Here is a 16,447-nt window from a genome sequence, read left to right as displayed (position 1 = left end):
TCAATCAATAAAAAAAGAAAAACAAAAAAACCTTTATTTACAACAACAAGAAAAATAAAACATTTATAATAAAATTTATTCCTAAGATACGTTTAACAAAAACGTTAAGATTTGTATCCTAAAAACTACAGAACAGGCCCTGGCCGGTTGGCTCAGCGGTAGAGCGTCGGCCTAGCGTGCGGAGGACCCGGGTTCGATTCCCGGCCAGGGCACATAGGAGAAGCGCCCATTTGCTTCTCCACCCCTCCGCCGCGCCTTCCTCTCTGTCTCTCCCTTCCCCTCCCGCAGCCAAGGCTCCATTGGAGCAAGGATGGCCCGGGTGCTGGGGATGGCTCTATGGCCTCTGCCCCAGGCGCTAGAGTGGCTCTGGTCGCAACATGGCGACGCCCAGGATGGGCAGAGCATCGCCCCCTGGTGGGCAGAGCGTGGCCCCATGGTGGGCGTGCCGGGTGGATCCCGGTCGGGCGCATGCGGGAGTCTGTCTGACTGTCTCTCCCTGTTTCCAGCTTCAGAAAAATGCAAAAAAATAAATAAATAAATAAAATAATTTAAAAAAACAAAAAACAAAAAAAAAAAACTACAGAACATTGTTGGAAGTAAGGAACTGAAGAACTAAATAAATAGGGGCCCTGGCTGGTTGGCTCAGTGGAGAGAGCATCAGCCCAGTGAATGGATGCCCCAGGTTCAATACCTGGTCAGGGCACACAAAGAAGCGACCATCTGTTTCTTTTCCTTTTCCTCTCCCCCTTCTCTTTCTTCCTCTCTCACAGCCAGTGGCTTGATCAGTTTGAGCGTTGGCCCCAAGCAGTGGATAACTCGGTTGGTCCTAGTGACAGCCTCAGGCACTAAAAACAGCTTGGCTGAGTCAGGAGCATCAGCCTCAGGGGGGGTTACCAGGTGGCTCCCAGTCAGGGTACATGCAGCAGTCTGTCTACCTCCCCTCCTCTCACTTAAAAATAAATAACTAAACAAACAAACAAATAACTAAATAAAATAAATGGGAAGATATCTTGTGTTCATCAAAAGACTTAATATTAAGATTCAACACAATCTGTCTAAATTTCAGTGGGCATTGTTGAAGAAATTGACACGCTGATCCTACAATCAATATGGAAAACACACGGAGTCACAAAGAGCCAGAAGGACCCTGAAGGAGAAGAGCAAAGTTGGAGGACACAAACTTCCTGACTTCCAAACTGACGACAAAGCTACGGTTGCTACGAACATGATGCTGGCTCTGACAGACACAGATTAATGGCAGACAAGTGCAAGTCAGGAAATAAACCCTTACATTTATGACCAACTGACTTTAGACAAGAATGCCTAGGCAATTCAGTAGGGAAAGTATAGTCTTTTCACAAAATGGTGCTGGGAAAACTGGACGTCCAATGCAAAACAATAAACTTGGACCCTTATCTGAGACCATAAATAAAATTAGTGAAAAACGGATCAAGATCTAAAATTATAGAGTCCTTAGAAGAAAACAGGAGTAAATCTTTATGACCTTGGACTAGACAATGGTTTCTTAAGTATGACAACAAAATAAAATAGATAAACTGGACTTCATCAAAAGTAAAAGTTTTTGTGCTTCACCAGCCCGTCAGAAAGTGAGAAGACACCCATAGAACAGGAAGAAGTTTCGGCAAATCATGTATCTGATATATTTCTCCAAAGACATACAAACGGCCATCAGCACACGAAAGATGCTCAACACCACTGGCCATCACGGAAATGAAAATCGGGACAATGAGATACCTGAGGGGGAAGTCAAGCCCAAGTCTGGGGGGGGGGGGGAAGAGCTCAGTAAATGATCCCCTGGCAGCTGGTGGACAGCCCAGCCCTGACACAGGGATAGTAGAGGATATAGCCATCCAGGGCCATTCAACCTCAGATGCCTGCCCTGTCTCCAGGGCCATCCTCTAGTCTACCTGGGGCCCCTCCCCCACCTGCACCTACACACAACACATTCAATCAGTGTTCCACACCTGTCACACTTCCCGTTTCTGTTCATCTGGCTTGGCTTTAGGAAACATGGCCCCTCAGAATGGCCTTCCCTGGTCATCCAGGCTCTGGGGATCTGGGGGGCTCCACTGTCTGCTCTTTACTGTCTCTGTCCGAGCTCTGATGATCCTGCCCACATCTGTCCCTGAGCCATGCAGAGAACTGCCCACATCTGTCCCAGGCTCTGAGCAGAATGGCCCATGTCTCTTCCAGAGCCCTGCACGGCCTTCCCCTACATCTGCCGTCCTCTGGTTTGGAATTTACTGCCTGGCCCCAGCTAGGCTGCAATACACAAAGCAGGTCTCGTCCTTACTGGGGATAAATGGGGATGACTCCCACTCACTGGGTCCAGAAGTTCATCGTCCACCTCCATGTTGCTCATCTGTCCAATTTGGAAAGATGCTGAGTGGGGCGACTGGAAGAGAAGAAAAATCACAGGGTGTTTAGCCACACGGCCAAGCTGTACTGAGCATCACCCCCCTCCAGATACCCTGGCATCATCTGGTCCTGTTTGGGGAGCACAACCCACACCTGCTGTGTGCAGGAGGACAGGAGGGCCAGCGCAGCACCCAGGTCTGCCCCAACCACCTACAGCCCGTCACCAGGATGTCCAGCTTCATATTGGGAAGCCCAGGACACCCCTAACCCAGGGGCCCTGCCCTCCCTTGTTCCAGAGCACTTCAGAGATTAGTAACCTGCCAGCCGCCAGAACCCAGGGCTTCAGGCAACCATGCTGGTGCCCCCGTGGCCCACTCCCCAGGCCAAGAACAACAGGCATGCCAGGGTACCTCCTCCAAGAGCCTTCCTGTCCCCCTCACCATCTCCCCCCATCATGAGACCAAGCGGTTCTGCCAAGGTGGGACCTGTCACAGGCCTCCAGGTCAGCTCACCAAAAACGTAGTCTGAGGTGCCTCCTCTCCCAGGGCAGGAGTGCCCTCAGAACCTGAACCCTCCCCTCTGAAGTGAGGCCACACTCCAGGACTAAGGGTATGGGTCAAACGGAGGACAGACAAGGAGGACAATTTCTCTTATGCCTACTGTTAGGACATGGCAGAGGCCTGACTAGGAAACAAATAACAGAGATCAGTTCCATTTTCATTTCCTTGTTTCATTTCAGAAACAACGAATCACATTTTAGTATAAGTATGTCCCAAACATTGCAAGGAACATACCTGAACTCAAATAGGACTCGTCGTTGTTCTGCAAGGCAAATGCAGATGGGCGTCCAGCCTTTCACCTGACAGCCCCACATGCAGGGGAAAAACACACAGCCATGACAGGAACAAATCCTGCTGCATACTCAGCAACAGCCCCCAGAGGGAGTCCAGCCAAAGAGTGAACTGGGACTCCACTATAGCAAGTTTACAGTCGGGTGAAAACAACCTGTGCTACAAGTGGCTACTTGTGGGGGAAACAGGAAAAGTGAGGGACACAAGGGGGCTCAGGGGGCACTGGCTGATTGGGGGGGGTTGCCTAAATCTCCTGGGACTACTGTGAACAATTACAACAGACTGGGGGCCTTAAATCAAGGGAAACTTCTCTTTCCCAGCTCTGGAGGCCAGAAGTCCAAATTCGTGCCAGCACATGGCACTACCTCTCAAGGGTCGTGAGGAGGCTCCTTCCTGACTCTTCTAGCTTCTGATAGGTGCTGGCTGTCCTACCATTCCTTGACTTTGGGCCATATTACTCTAACCCAGGGATTGGGATCCTATGGCTCACGAGCCAGATGTGGCTCCCTTTTTTTTTTTTTTTTTTTGTATAGATGTGGCTCTTTGGATGGCTGCATCTGGCTTGCAGACAAATCTTTAATAATAAAAAAAAATAACGGCCCTGCCCGGTTGGCTCAGCGGTAGAGCGTCGGCCTGGCGTGCAGGGGACCCGGGTTCGATTCCCGGCCAGGGCACATAGGAGAAGCGCCCATTTGCTTCTCCACCGCCCCCTCTCCTTCCTCTCTGTCTCTCTCTTCCCCTCCCGCAGCCAAGGCTCCATTGGAGCAAAGATGGCCCGGGCGCTGGGGATGGCTCCTTGGCCTCTGCCCCAGGCGCTAGGGCGGGGCAGAGCATCGCCCCCTGGTGGGCATGCCGGGTGGATCCCGGTCGGGTGCATGCGGGAGTCTGTCTGTCTCTCCCCGTTTCCAGCTTCGGAAAAATACAAAAAAAACACAAAAAAACAAAAATATAAAACATTCTCATGTATTACAATCCATTCATTTCCTACTGTTCATGTTCATGGTTGCAGGTGGCTGGAGCCAATCACAGCTGTCCTCCGGGACAACACCGAATTTTTATTGGATAATGCATAACGTACATGAGTCGTTTTGAGGTCAGGAAGTAAACTTCCCTCCTTTTAATCAAATAGTCAGCTAGCTAATTGCAGAAACCCTTTTGATGAAGAAGATGACAAAGAAAAAAAGATGAGGAATATTGTACTTTTCAGCAGGAATGGACAAAGGAATTTGTCTTTGTAGAGAGAGCAGGTTCTGCAGTATGTCTAATATGCAATGATAAAATTGTATCGATGAGCCCTGGCTGGTTGGCTCAGTGGTAGAGCGTTGGCCTGGCGTGCAGGAGTCCTGGGTTTGATTCCCGGCCAGGGCACACAGGAGAAGCGCCCATCTGCTTCTCCACCCCTCCCCCTCTCCTTCCTCTCTCTCTCTTCCCTTCCCACAGCCAAGGCTCCATTGGAGCAAAGTTGGCCTGGGTGCTGAGGATGGCTCTGTGGCCTCTGCCTCAGGCACTAGAATGGCTCTGGTTGCAACAGAGCGACACCCCAGATGAGCAGAGCATCGCCCCCTGGTGGGCATGCCGGGTGCATCCCGGTAGGGCACATGCGGGAGTCTGTCTGACTGTCTCCCCATTTCCAACTTCAGAAAAATACAAAAAAACCCAAAACTTTGCATCAATGAAACGGTCAAATATAAAGTGGCACTTCGACACACACCATACTACATTTGCATCGAAATATCCAGCAGGGGACAGCAGGAAGAAAGCATGTCAAGAGCTACTGTGCAGAGTGCAAGCTAGTCAGTAGCAACTCCGTGTTTGGACCCAACAAGGTGAATGGAATTCGGCTAGCTTTGCTGGTCCTTTAGCAATTGTGAGAAGCGGAAAGCCATTCAAAGATAGAGAGTATGCCAAAACATTCATGCTTGATGTTGCCAATGAACTTTTTGACGACTTTTCGGATAAAGACAAGATAATCAAACGAATAAAAGACATGCCTCTGGCCCTGGCCGGTTGGCTCAGCGGTAGAGCGTCAGCCTGGTGTGCAGGGGACACGGGTTCGATTCCCGGCCAGGGCACATAGGAGAAGCGCCCATTTGCTTCTCCACCCCCCCCCTTCCTCTCTGTCTCTCTCTTCCCCTCCCGCAGCCAAGGCTCCATTGGAGCAAAGATGGCCCGGGCGCTGGGGATGGCTCCTTGGCCTCTGCCCCAGGTGCTAGAGTGGCTCTGGTGGCAGCAGAGCGACACCCCAGAGGGGCAGAGCATTGCCCCCTGGTGGGCAGAGCGCATCGCCCCCTGGTGGGCGTGCCGGGTGGATCCCGGTCAGGCGCATGCGGGAGTCTGTCTGACTGTCTCTCCCCGTTTCCAGCTTTAGAAATATACAAAAAAAAAAAAAAAAAAAAAGACATGCCTCTGTCGGCAAGAACTGTTCACGATGGCAAATCAAATTGAGGCAACACAAATGAAGGACATAAATGCAGCACCATTCTTTTCTCTCGCTTTGGATGAGTCAACAGACGTAAGCCATTTATTCCAGTTCAGCGTGATTGCAAGGTATGCTGTTGGTGACACACTACAGTGAGGAAAGTCTTGCTGTTTTGCCTATGAAAGAGATAACAAGAGGGGAGGATCTATTCAAGTCTTTCACTGAGTTTGCTAAAGAAAAAAATCTACCACTGGATAAACTTATTTCGGTATGTACTGATGGTGCTCTGTGCATGGTAGGGAAAAACAGGATTCGTAGCGTTTCTTCGTGAACATGAAAAGAGACTCATCCTAAGTTTTCACTGCATCCTACATCAGGAGGCGCTTTGTGCTCAGATGTGTGGCGACCAGCTTGGTGAGGTGATGTCACTGGTCATTTGGGTGGTCAACTTTATTGTTGCCCGAGCTTTAAATGATCGCCAGTTTAAAACATTGCTGGATGAAGTTGGGAATAATTATCCTGGTCTGCTTCTGCACAGCAATGTGCGTTGGTTGTCAAGAGGGAAGGTGCTCAGATGTTTTGCGGCTTGTCTGAGTGAAATCTGGACTTTTCTTGAAATGAAAAACATCAAGCATCCTGCGTTAGCTAACACTGAGTGGCTCCTGAAGTTCTATCTCGTGGACACGACTGAACATCTGAACCAGCTCAATGTGAAAATGCAAGGCGTTGGAAATACAGACTTATCCCTTCAACAAGTAGTGTTTGCATTTGAAAACAAGCTGGAACTCTTCATCACTGGCATTAAAACAGGTCGTTTACTACACTTTGAAAAACTGGGAGAGTTGAAAGATGTATGCACAGCAAGTGACCCTGCTCAACATCTTGATCTCTAGCAGTTAGCAGGCTTCACATCTAATCTCCTACAGTCATTCAAAGCATGCTTTGGAAAATTTTGTGAGCGCACTCGTCTTTTTAAGTTCATCACCCATCCACACGAGTGTGCAGTGGACAGCGCTGACCTGAGTTACATCCCCGGTGTCTCTGTCAGAGATTTGAGCTACAAGCTGCTGACCTGAAGGCCTCAGACATGTGGGTGAATAAGTTCAAGTCACTGAATGAAGATTTGGAAAGACTTACATGACAGCAAGCAGAGTTGGCGAGCAAACACAAGTGGGGAGAAATGAAAAAACTTCAACCCGCATACCAGCTGACTGTCAAAACTTGGAACGCGCTTCCCGTCACAAACCATACACTGCAGCGTGTCGGTATTGCTATACTGACAATGTTTGGCTCTACATATGCATGGGAGCAGTCTTTCTCACATCTAAAGCACGTTAAGACCAACCTATGATCACGTTTAATGGATGGAAGTCTCAATGCCTGCATGAAGCTTAACCTCACCACGTATCAACCAGACTACAAAGCCATCAGCAAAACCATGCAGCACCAGAAGTCGCATTAATGGTGTACTTTATTCATCATTGGTTAGCAACAGCATAACAACGTTATTAAAAAGAATTCAGCCTGACCAGGCGGTGGCGCAGTGGATAGAGCGTCGGACTAGGATGCAGAGGACCCGGGTTCGAGACCCTGAGGTCGCCAGCTTGAGCGTGGGCTCATCTGGTTTGAGCAAAAAGAAAGCCCACCAGCTTGAACCCAAGGTCGCTGGCTCCAGCAAGGGGTTACTCGGTCTGCTGAAGGCCCGTGGTCAAGGCACATATGAGAAAGCAATCAATGAACAACTAAGGTGTTGCAACGCGCAATGAAAAACTAATGATTGATGCCTCTCATCTCTATCCGTTCCTGTCTGTCTATCCCTCTCTCTGACTCACTCTGTCTCTGTAAAAAATAAAAATAAAAAAAAGAATTCAGAGACTTATTGTACTTTAAAAGTGTTGGTCTTACATAAAATGCACACATTTACTTGTATTTAGTGTTATATTGTATGGCTCTCACGGAATTACATTTTAAAATATGTGGCGTTCATGGCTCTCTCAGCCAAAAAGGTTTCTAACCTCTGCTTCCGTCGTCACCTGGCCTCCTCCCTGTGTGTCTAACCAAATTTCCCTCTACTTACGAGGACACTTGTCCCTGGTGTCAGACTATGCCAGTCTGACATCATCCTAACTTGATAATGTTTGAGAAGACCGTATTTCCATGTGAGGTCCCATGCACAGGTTCCAGGGGTTAGAAGTTGACAGATATTTGGGACGGTAACATGTGAGGTGCATGTTCCCTTGACAACCATGCTCCAGTTGCACAACAGTGCACTTTTCTCTATGTATGTACGGTGAATGTCAGAACTGGTGATTAATGAGGGAAACATCATTGTTTTCTCTTCTAAAAACAACTGACAATGCCTCCGAGCAGCTGACTCTGATTGGAAAGGCAGCTGAAAGGGGCCAGCCCAGAACTGGATCCCAGCTAAGAGTGAACTCTCACCGGGAGTGGCCTGGCACTGGCTACACGGCCCAGACAGAACATGTGATCTGGAAGCAAGCACTGGCCACAAGCCCGACCACAAGAACACTGAATACACTTCAGGTCCATATATGCAGACAGGCCAACCAGACAGGGACGGGGACAATGACAGACAAACCCAGCTGAGCAATGCCAGGAGGCACTCAGTCAGACTGCGAAAGGAAAACTGACACTGCCATCCAACCTGACAGAGGGAGCCCGCAGAAAAAGGCAGTCCGGCCACCTTGATCTTATTCGTCACCGATAATAAAAGCAGCTCAATTTCATCGGGCAGTCATTCCCACCACACCAGGGCAGGCCCGAGTCGGACTCCATGAAGCATTTCCCTTGATATCTAAACAGTTTCTGGGGCCAGGCTGAGACCTCACACATGGCCTAGACAGTACAGGGGCAGGACTCCCTCGTTCAGGTGACAAGAGGTCTTTCCGCCCCTGGCCCCGAGGATGCCAGGTGAGCACAGGTGTCGGCACCGTGAGAGCACCGTGTGGACCAGGGGAGTGAAGGCTGATGGGTGGGAGAAGGCTGAGGTCTGCAGCTTCCTCTGGCTGGGCCCTCTCCCTCATCCACACCTTCATGTTTTCATCATCTCTTTTTCAAACTTTATGGGAATCTTTTAGGAACTATCTTTTGTGATGAAAAAAACCATTTACTTGAAGTTTCGTAATTTACTGGGTGTTGTGTCTATTTCCTTCTAGTTTCTTAAATACAAGTTAAGTACTTGTTCTTCAAACTATTAATACACACAATAACCTGGCTGAAATCTTACAGGGTAATGTGGTTGACCTGCGCTAGCATAGTGGATGAAGTGTTGACCTGGAATGCTGAAGTCGCAGGTTCGAAACTCCAGGCTTGCCCGGTCAAGGCACACATGAGAAGCAACTACTGAGAGTTGATGTTTCCTGCTCCTACCCCCCTTCTCTCTCCTCTAAAATCAATAAAAAAATTTAAAAACAAACAAACAAAAAAGAAATCTTACAAGGCAGGATACTGAGTGAAAGCATCTGTCCCCAAAGATTTACATACTGTGTGGTTCTAGTGACCTGACATTCTTGAAATGTTAGGCCTGGACAATGAGAACAGACTAATGGGGGGAAGGGGCATGATCTCCATGGTAATGGGCATTCTCTGTACCTTGACTGCAGTGATCACACAGGCCTACATATGTGATATTTATTTACTTTTTTTTTTAATTCATTTTAGAGAGAGGAGAGAAAGAGACAGAGAAAGAAGGGGGGGGAGAAGCAGGAAGCATAAACTCCCATATGTGCCTTGACTGGGCGAGCCCAGGGTTTCGAACCGGCGACCTCAGCGTTCCAGGTCGACGCTTTATCCGCTGCAACACCACAGGTCAGGCTATTTACTTATTTATTATTATTATTATTATTTTTAGAGACAGAGAGAGTCAGAGAGAGGGATAGACAGGGACAGACAGACAGGAATGGAGAGATGAGAAGCATCAATCATTAGTTCTTCTTTGCGCGTTGCAACACCTTAATTGTTCATTGATTGCTTCCTCATATGTGCCTTGACCACGGGCCTTCAGCAGACCGAGTAACCTCTTGCTAGAGCCAGCAACCTTGGGCTCAAGCTGGTGAGCTTTGCTCAAACCAGATGAGCCCTCACTCAAGCTGGCAACCTCAGGGTCTCGAACTTGGGTTTTCCGCATCCCAGTCCGACGCTCTATCCACTGCGCCACCACCCGGTCAGGCTATTTATTAAATTTAATTTTACTTGGGGTTTTTTTTGTATTTATTAAGTTAGAGGCAGGGAGACAGAGAGACAGACTCCTGCATGTGCCCCAACCAGGATCCACTGGACAAATCCTCTACCAGGGTGATGCTCTGCCCATCTGGGGCTGCTGCTCTGTTGCTCAGCAACAGAGCTATTTTAGTGCCTGAGGAGTGGCCACGGAGCCATTCTCAGTGCCCAGGGCGAACTTTGCTAGAATTATTCAAGCCATGGCTGTCGCGGGTTAGGGGAAAGAGAGAGAGAATGGTCAAAATAAAAAAACAACAGAGAATAAGTGTTGGTGAGAATGTGGAGAAGTTGGAACTCAGTGCACTGTGGGCACGAATACAAAATTGTGCAGGCACTATGGAAAACAGTATGGAAGTTCCTCAAAAAGTGAAAAATAGAACTATCATATGTCCCAGCAATTCTATGTGTGCATGTACCCCCAAAATTGAAAACGAGTCTTACACTCATACTCTCATAGCATTATTCGCAGTAGTTAAAATGTGGAAGCAGCCCTGGCGGGTTAGCTCAGGTGGTTAAGAGCATCATCCCACAACAACAAGGTGGCGGGTCTGATCCCAGTTCAGGGAACATATAGGAAGCAGCCAATGAGTGCAGGACTGAGTGGAACAACAAACGAATGCTTCCCTTCCCCTCGCCTCTCTCTCCCTTCCTGTCTCTGTACCTCTGAAAATAAAAAAAGAAATTAAGCCCTGGCCAGATAGCTCAGTTGGAGCATTATCCTGGAATGCAGAGGTTGCCGGTTCGATTGCCCAGTTAGGGAACATACAGGAGCAGCTCCATGTTCCTGTCTCCCTCTCCATGCCTTTCCCCCAAAAAAAGAAAATAGAAAAAAAGAAAGAATAAAAGAAAGAAAATGTGTAAGTAATCTCCCAAATGTCCAATGATGATGAATTATTCAAACCAAATGTAGTATTTATACACAATGGAATATTATTTAGCCTTAAAAAGGAAGGAAGTTCAGCCCTGGCCGGTTGGCTCAGTGGTAGAGCGTCAGCCTGGTGTGCGAGAGTCCCGGGTTCAATTCCCGGCCAGGGCACACAGGAGAAGCGCCCATCTGCTTCTCCATCCTCCCCCTTTCCTTCCTCTCTGTCTCTCTCTTCCCCTCCCGCAGCCAAGGCTCCACTGGAGCAAAGTTGGCCCGGGCGCTGAGGATGGCTCCGTGGCCTCTGCCTCAGGTGCTAGAATGGCTCTGGTTGCAACAGAGCGACGCCCCAGATGGGCAGAGCATTGCTCCCTGGTGGGCATGCCGGGTGGATCCTGGTCAGGCGCATGTGGGAGTCTGCCTCCCCGTTTCCAACTTCAGAAAAATACAAAAAAAAAAAAAAAAGGAAGTTCTGCAATATGTTACAACATAGATGAACTCTGACTGCATTATGAGAAACTAGCTATTAACACACACACACACACAAAATATATATACATATGTGAGTATTATACACACACACACTGCAGGATTCTACTTATACAAGGTCCCTGAACAAATTCCTAAGGACAAAAAGTAGAATGGGCCTGACCTGTGGTGTTGCAGTGGATCAAGCGTTGACCTGGAATGCTGAGGTCGCTGGTTTGAAACCCTGCATTTGTCTGGTCAAGGCATGTACAAGCAATCAATTAATGAACAACTAAAGTGAAGCAACTATGAATTGATATTTCTCTTTACTTATCCCTCTCTCTCCTCTCTGTAAAATCAATAAATAAAATCTTTAAAATAAAAAAAGATAAAGTAGAATAGTGGTTTCCAGGGGCTGAGGAAAGGGAAAGTCAGTGTTAATGGGCACAGTTTCAGTTTTGCAAGATGAATAGAGTTCTGGGGATGGATGGTGCTGATGGTTGCAAAACAATGTGAATGTACTTAACACCAATGAGCTAAACACTTAAGATAATTAAGATGGTAAATTCTGCTACATGTTTTTACCAAAATTAAAACAAAATTTGAAAACAACTTAAAGGTTGTTTGCTACCTCATTCTGCCACTCTGGACAGGACCCTGGGGAGGGAGCAGGGTGGCCAACCTGGACCCTACAAAGTGGGGCTTGGGGTGGACAGATGGAGAGGAAGAAGGGTAGGATAAGAACACTGCGGCGAGGACTTCCCTGAGGGGTTCCCCTGGTGGAGGGATCCACCTAGAGCAGCGGTTCTCAACCTGTGTTTTGGTCGTTGGACCCCCACCGGGGTCGCGACCCGCAGGTTGAGAACCACTGACCTAGAGAAAGACAGCTTATTCACAGAGAGCAAGCACCCCCCCCACACACACACACACACACCTCGCTGGCATACTCAGATGTAGTCTGTGGCTCTGGGTCACCAGGGCAGAGCACAGTCCCATGGGAGAGCCTCAGTTCCCAGAGTAGATCCCTAGAATGATTCCAAACCCCCACTGGGGAGTCTCAGGTGGCGCTCCCCAAAGCAGGAGTCCCTGGGAACGTTGTGCATTTACACTGGAAATACTCAATTCCCGCCCCAGAGCACCTGCTTCTGCCTCAGATTTCCCTCTATAACTGTTCTTAAAACAGTTCACTTCCTACACACATGACCATGACTTGCTAGCTGACCTCACTCTCTCTCTATCCTAGCAGCGGATGGGCAGTAACTTACTGGATAACCAAAATCCCACACAAAGGGGACAGGAACCTACAGGTGGCTCTAACAGCCTGGTCCCGGATGGATGGAGGATGAGCCCAGGCTGGTCCCCAGTCCACCCTGCCCAGGGTTGTGTCTGCTCCACACTGGGCACTTAGCAGCCTGGCATACAGCCTCTCTGCCCAGAGCAGCTACTTCAAGTACGTGGCAGGCTGTGCCCATGCTGAGGTGGCAGACAGCATGTTCCAACTCTGGATATCCTGCAATAAACCCCTAAGACCAGGCGATGGTAAGGACGAGCTCCATGTCCAGTTCACCGGAACATTCCCAAAGGGCAGTTGTCGGCTTCGATCTCCATTTCAGTTCAAATGGTCCTGGACTGAGAGCAGCAGCTTTATAAGCTGCCTTCGGCTGCAGCACTACTTAGAGTGCATGAGCCTGACCACGGGCTCAGCCCACAAGTCCAGAGCAGACCCTCCCTGCAGGAAAGACAGGATCAAGGAGTTCGTCAGCTGCCAGTGAAGTTGCACTACCAACAGCAACCCAAAGAATTACTTTTGTGTAATTGCTTTTTAACACTGCTTCGAATGACTAACGTTTACTACCTTGTGACAGGCACTGTGCTCAGTGTCGCACACCTATTAACTTCCTTGCAGATGAGGTATGTGGGGCACCTGGTCCAGAGTGGTGCTCCTCCCATAAATACTGCTAACCTCTCCTTTGCACCAGTCCACACAGGCGGGTTAAGGATCTTTTCAGACTGGAGTCTCCTGCTTCCTGCAGGCTCTCCCAGAGACAAAGCAGCTGTCCCCTTCAGGTCTGACCTGGCCTCTCTCTCCAGCCTCCACTCCCCACTCACCTTTACTTTCTAAACTCTCCCAGGGTCCCAAACACACATCTGCCTGTCCACCTGAGGATCTTACACTCAGGACTGGACCCAAATGTGACCTCTCCTACCTCTGGAGACCTTACCCAGTCCTCACAGTAATGGCCTACTTCTCCATGAACCTGGAACTAGCAGGAAGCTGCTTGATACACCTCTGTGTCTCAGGCAAACTGCATGCAGCCAGCACTATGTAGCTGCACAATAAATTATTTCAAAAACTGTTCAGGCCCTCACCAGGTAGCTCAGTTGATTAAAGAACCATCCTGTTGATATAGCAAGGTTCTGGTTTGATCCCTGGTAAGGGCACATATAAGAACCAACCAATGAATGCATAAATAAGTGGAATAAGAAATTGGTTTCTCTTTCTCTTCCCCTTCTTCTCTCTCTAAAGTCAGTATTTTTTTCTCACATGTGCCTTGACCGGGAACTGCAACTGAGCCAGTAACTCCTTGCTCAAGTCCAGTGACCTTGGACTTCGAGCCGACGACCATGGGGTCATGTCTACAGTCCCAAGCTCAAGCTGGCAACCCCGCGCTCAAGACATGAGTCTGTGGTCTAGCTGGCAACTGGGGGTTTTGAACCTGGGTCCTCAGCATCCCAGGCCAATGCTCTATCCGCTGCACCTCTGCCTGGTCAGGCTGATAACTTTCTTTTAAAAGAAGGAAAAAGAACAGACATGTTCCAAAAAAATAACAAAGCACCCATATCCCTACCACCCCAAATTTGCTACTTTAAGCCTGACACAGAAAGCATTTCAGCAGATTTCTCTCAAATGGAATCGAGCAGCATCCTACCAGCAAAGGGCAGACTCTGACCTCACTGTCTAATGAATTTTCAATGGACTGGGGAAACCTGCCTGACCAGGTGGTGGCACAGTGGATAGAGCATCGGACTGGGATGCTAAGGACTGGGGAAACCTAATAATAAATTCTAGAGAAATAGCCTGATGCCCTGACTAATCCTTAAACACTGCACAATTACTTAAAGGACAGATCTAGAACAGAAGGAGAAAAAGTAAAGAATAATTGCAAAAATAAATAAAACCAATCAACAAAAAGTTAACTAAAAATTAACACAACATAGGGAAATACATTTGAAGACATAAACTGCATCACTGACATGCTGAGCACATGTCAACCACACTGACTTGTTCGCGTGTCTAGCTGCAGTGATCTGCCAAGGGAACCTGAGGGTAAATACTTGTCATTCCTAGGAGGGCGCTGAGTCTGCACCGATTCATTCCTAGGAGGGCCCCGAGTCTGCACCGATTCATTCCTAGGAGGGCCCCGAGTCTGCACCGATTCATTCCTAGGAGGGCCCCGAGTCTGCACCGATTTATTCCTAGGAGGGCCCCGAGTCTGCACCGTTTCATTCCTAGGAGGGTCCCGAGTCTGCACCGATTCATTCCTAGGAGGGTCCCGAGTATGCACCGATTCATTCCTAGGAGGGCCCCGAGTCTGCACCGATTCATTCCTAGGAGGGCCCCGAGTCTGCACCGATTCATTCCTAGGAGGGCCCCGAGTCTGCACCGATTCATTCCTAGGAGGGCCCCGAGTCTGCACTGATTCATTCCTAGGAGGGCCCCGAGTCTGCACCGATTCATTCCTAGGAGGGCCCCGAGTCTGCACCGATTCATTCCTAGGAGGGCCCCGAGTCTGCGTCTGCACCGATTCATTCCTAGGAGGGTCCTGAGTCTGCACCGATTCATTCCTAGGAGGGCCCCGAGTCTGCACCGATTCATTCCTAGGAGGGTCCTGAGTCTGCACCGATTCATTCCTAGGAGGGCCCTGAGTATGCACCGATCTCCGCAGAGAAGAGTGGCTGAGTTCCTATGTTAATCTCACAAGAGAACACTCTGCCATCTAAGCTGTTTTTTTTTAAAGATTTTATTTATTCATTATAGAGAGGGGAGAGAGAGACAGAGAAGGGGGGAGAAGCAGGAAGCATCAACTCCCATATGTGCCTTGACCAGGCAAGCCCAGGGTTTTGAACCGGCAACCTCAGCGTTTCCAGGTTGACGCTTTCTCCACTGCGCCACCACAGGTCAAGCTAAACTGTTTTTAAAAAGCCATCAGTGAATGCACAAAGTGGGACAACAAAATTAACGCTTCTCGCCCTCTCTCTCTTTTCTTCTCTCTCTCTAAAAATCCCAGCGCCCCCAAATCTGGGAATTGTTAAAATAGTTGCTCGTGTATTAACACAGTTTTGATGGGAAAAGTAAAAGATCACCTGAGCAGAATTCCATCTGCCTTTCCTTTAAAGCCATTTTGGAGTAAACTGGCAGGAAATAAATTAGCTTCATGCTGTCAAGGACACGACAGCAAGCGTGCTAGTCGACGCATCCCGCCCATAAAACCCCGAGTGCAATGGCGAATTCCACCTGCTCCTCGATCCTGCTGAGCACCTGGCCCAGAACTTCCTCCTAAGACTCCAGAACTCAGGCTCTAGGTTCTGATGCCAGTTATGTCAATTGCCAAAGGAGACCCTAGCGCGTTCCCGAACCGGTCCGTGGCTCAACTTCCTTGTCTTTATGATAGGGATGGAGCCACCCGAGCAGGGAGTCACCGAGTCCCGGCGAGGCTCGGCTGGGACCGCGCACTGGGCAGTGCACGCCAGCGCCGGCCTAGCAGAGGGCCACCCCGAAGGACCCTTGGGCTGTCAGGGCCCCCGACCCCGCGCTCGCAGCAGCCCGCGGCCACGCTCTCCGCGTGGGTGCAGCCACAGCGAGCCCCGCTCCAGCGCGAGCGAAGACTGAGGCTCGGGCCCAGCGCTGGCCCAGACTAACCGGAACCCGCATCTTTGCGCCCCGCGGTGCGACTCCACGCGGGGCTCGGAGGTGTTGGAAGTCTCTGCCGGCCGGAGGCCAGGCATGAGCCCACAGGCCACCCCGGGCTTCTTACCCGGCGGGCGGCCGCAGGCCCGGCCCCATTCAGTAGCGGCGTGACCTCGCCGGCCGGCGCCTCGGGCCGTGCAGCCCTCCGCAGCAGCGGCGCCGCCTCGTCGTCATCCTGGTCGCGGCCGGACCACGATACCTTTTTGGAGACATTGGCCATGGCCCGCCGAAGCCCCGTGTTTGTTCTCGTGATTCGCGCC

At 49.6% G+C, this 16,447-nt stretch overlaps 1 protein-coding gene across 5 annotated transcripts in view; it reads right to left on the bottom strand.

The window, feature by feature from the left end:
* The window catches only part of CLCN7 (chloride voltage-gated channel 7), a 36,474-nt gene extending 20,027 nt beyond the window's left edge, over nt 1-16,447 (bottom strand). For 3 of the 5 annotated variants that reach the window (XM_066275353.1, XM_066275354.1, XM_066275356.1), the window contains exons 1-2: nt 16,255-16,447; nt 2,315-2,416 (exon numbers count right to left, since the gene is read on the bottom strand). In XM_066275353.1, coding sequence (XP_066131450.1) covers nt 2,315-2,416; nt 16,255-16,407 — 255 coding nt within the window. In that variant the 5' untranslated portion in view covers nt 16,408-16,447. The remainder of the gene's footprint in view (nt 1-2,314; nt 2,417-16,254) is intronic. The other 2 variants (XM_066275355.1, XM_066275358.1) reach the window with 1 other exon arrangement.

Source organism: Saccopteryx bilineata, chromosome 4 (genome assembly GCF_036850765.1).
Source record: "Saccopteryx bilineata isolate mSacBil1 chromosome 4, mSacBil1_pri_phased_curated, whole genome shotgun sequence".
In the NCBI taxonomy this organism is placed as follows: Eukaryota; Metazoa; Chordata; class Mammalia; order Chiroptera; family Emballonuridae; genus Saccopteryx; species Saccopteryx bilineata.
The sequence above is the reverse complement of the archived record's forward strand: the minus strand, read 5'-3'. Positions and strand labels throughout refer to the sequence as shown.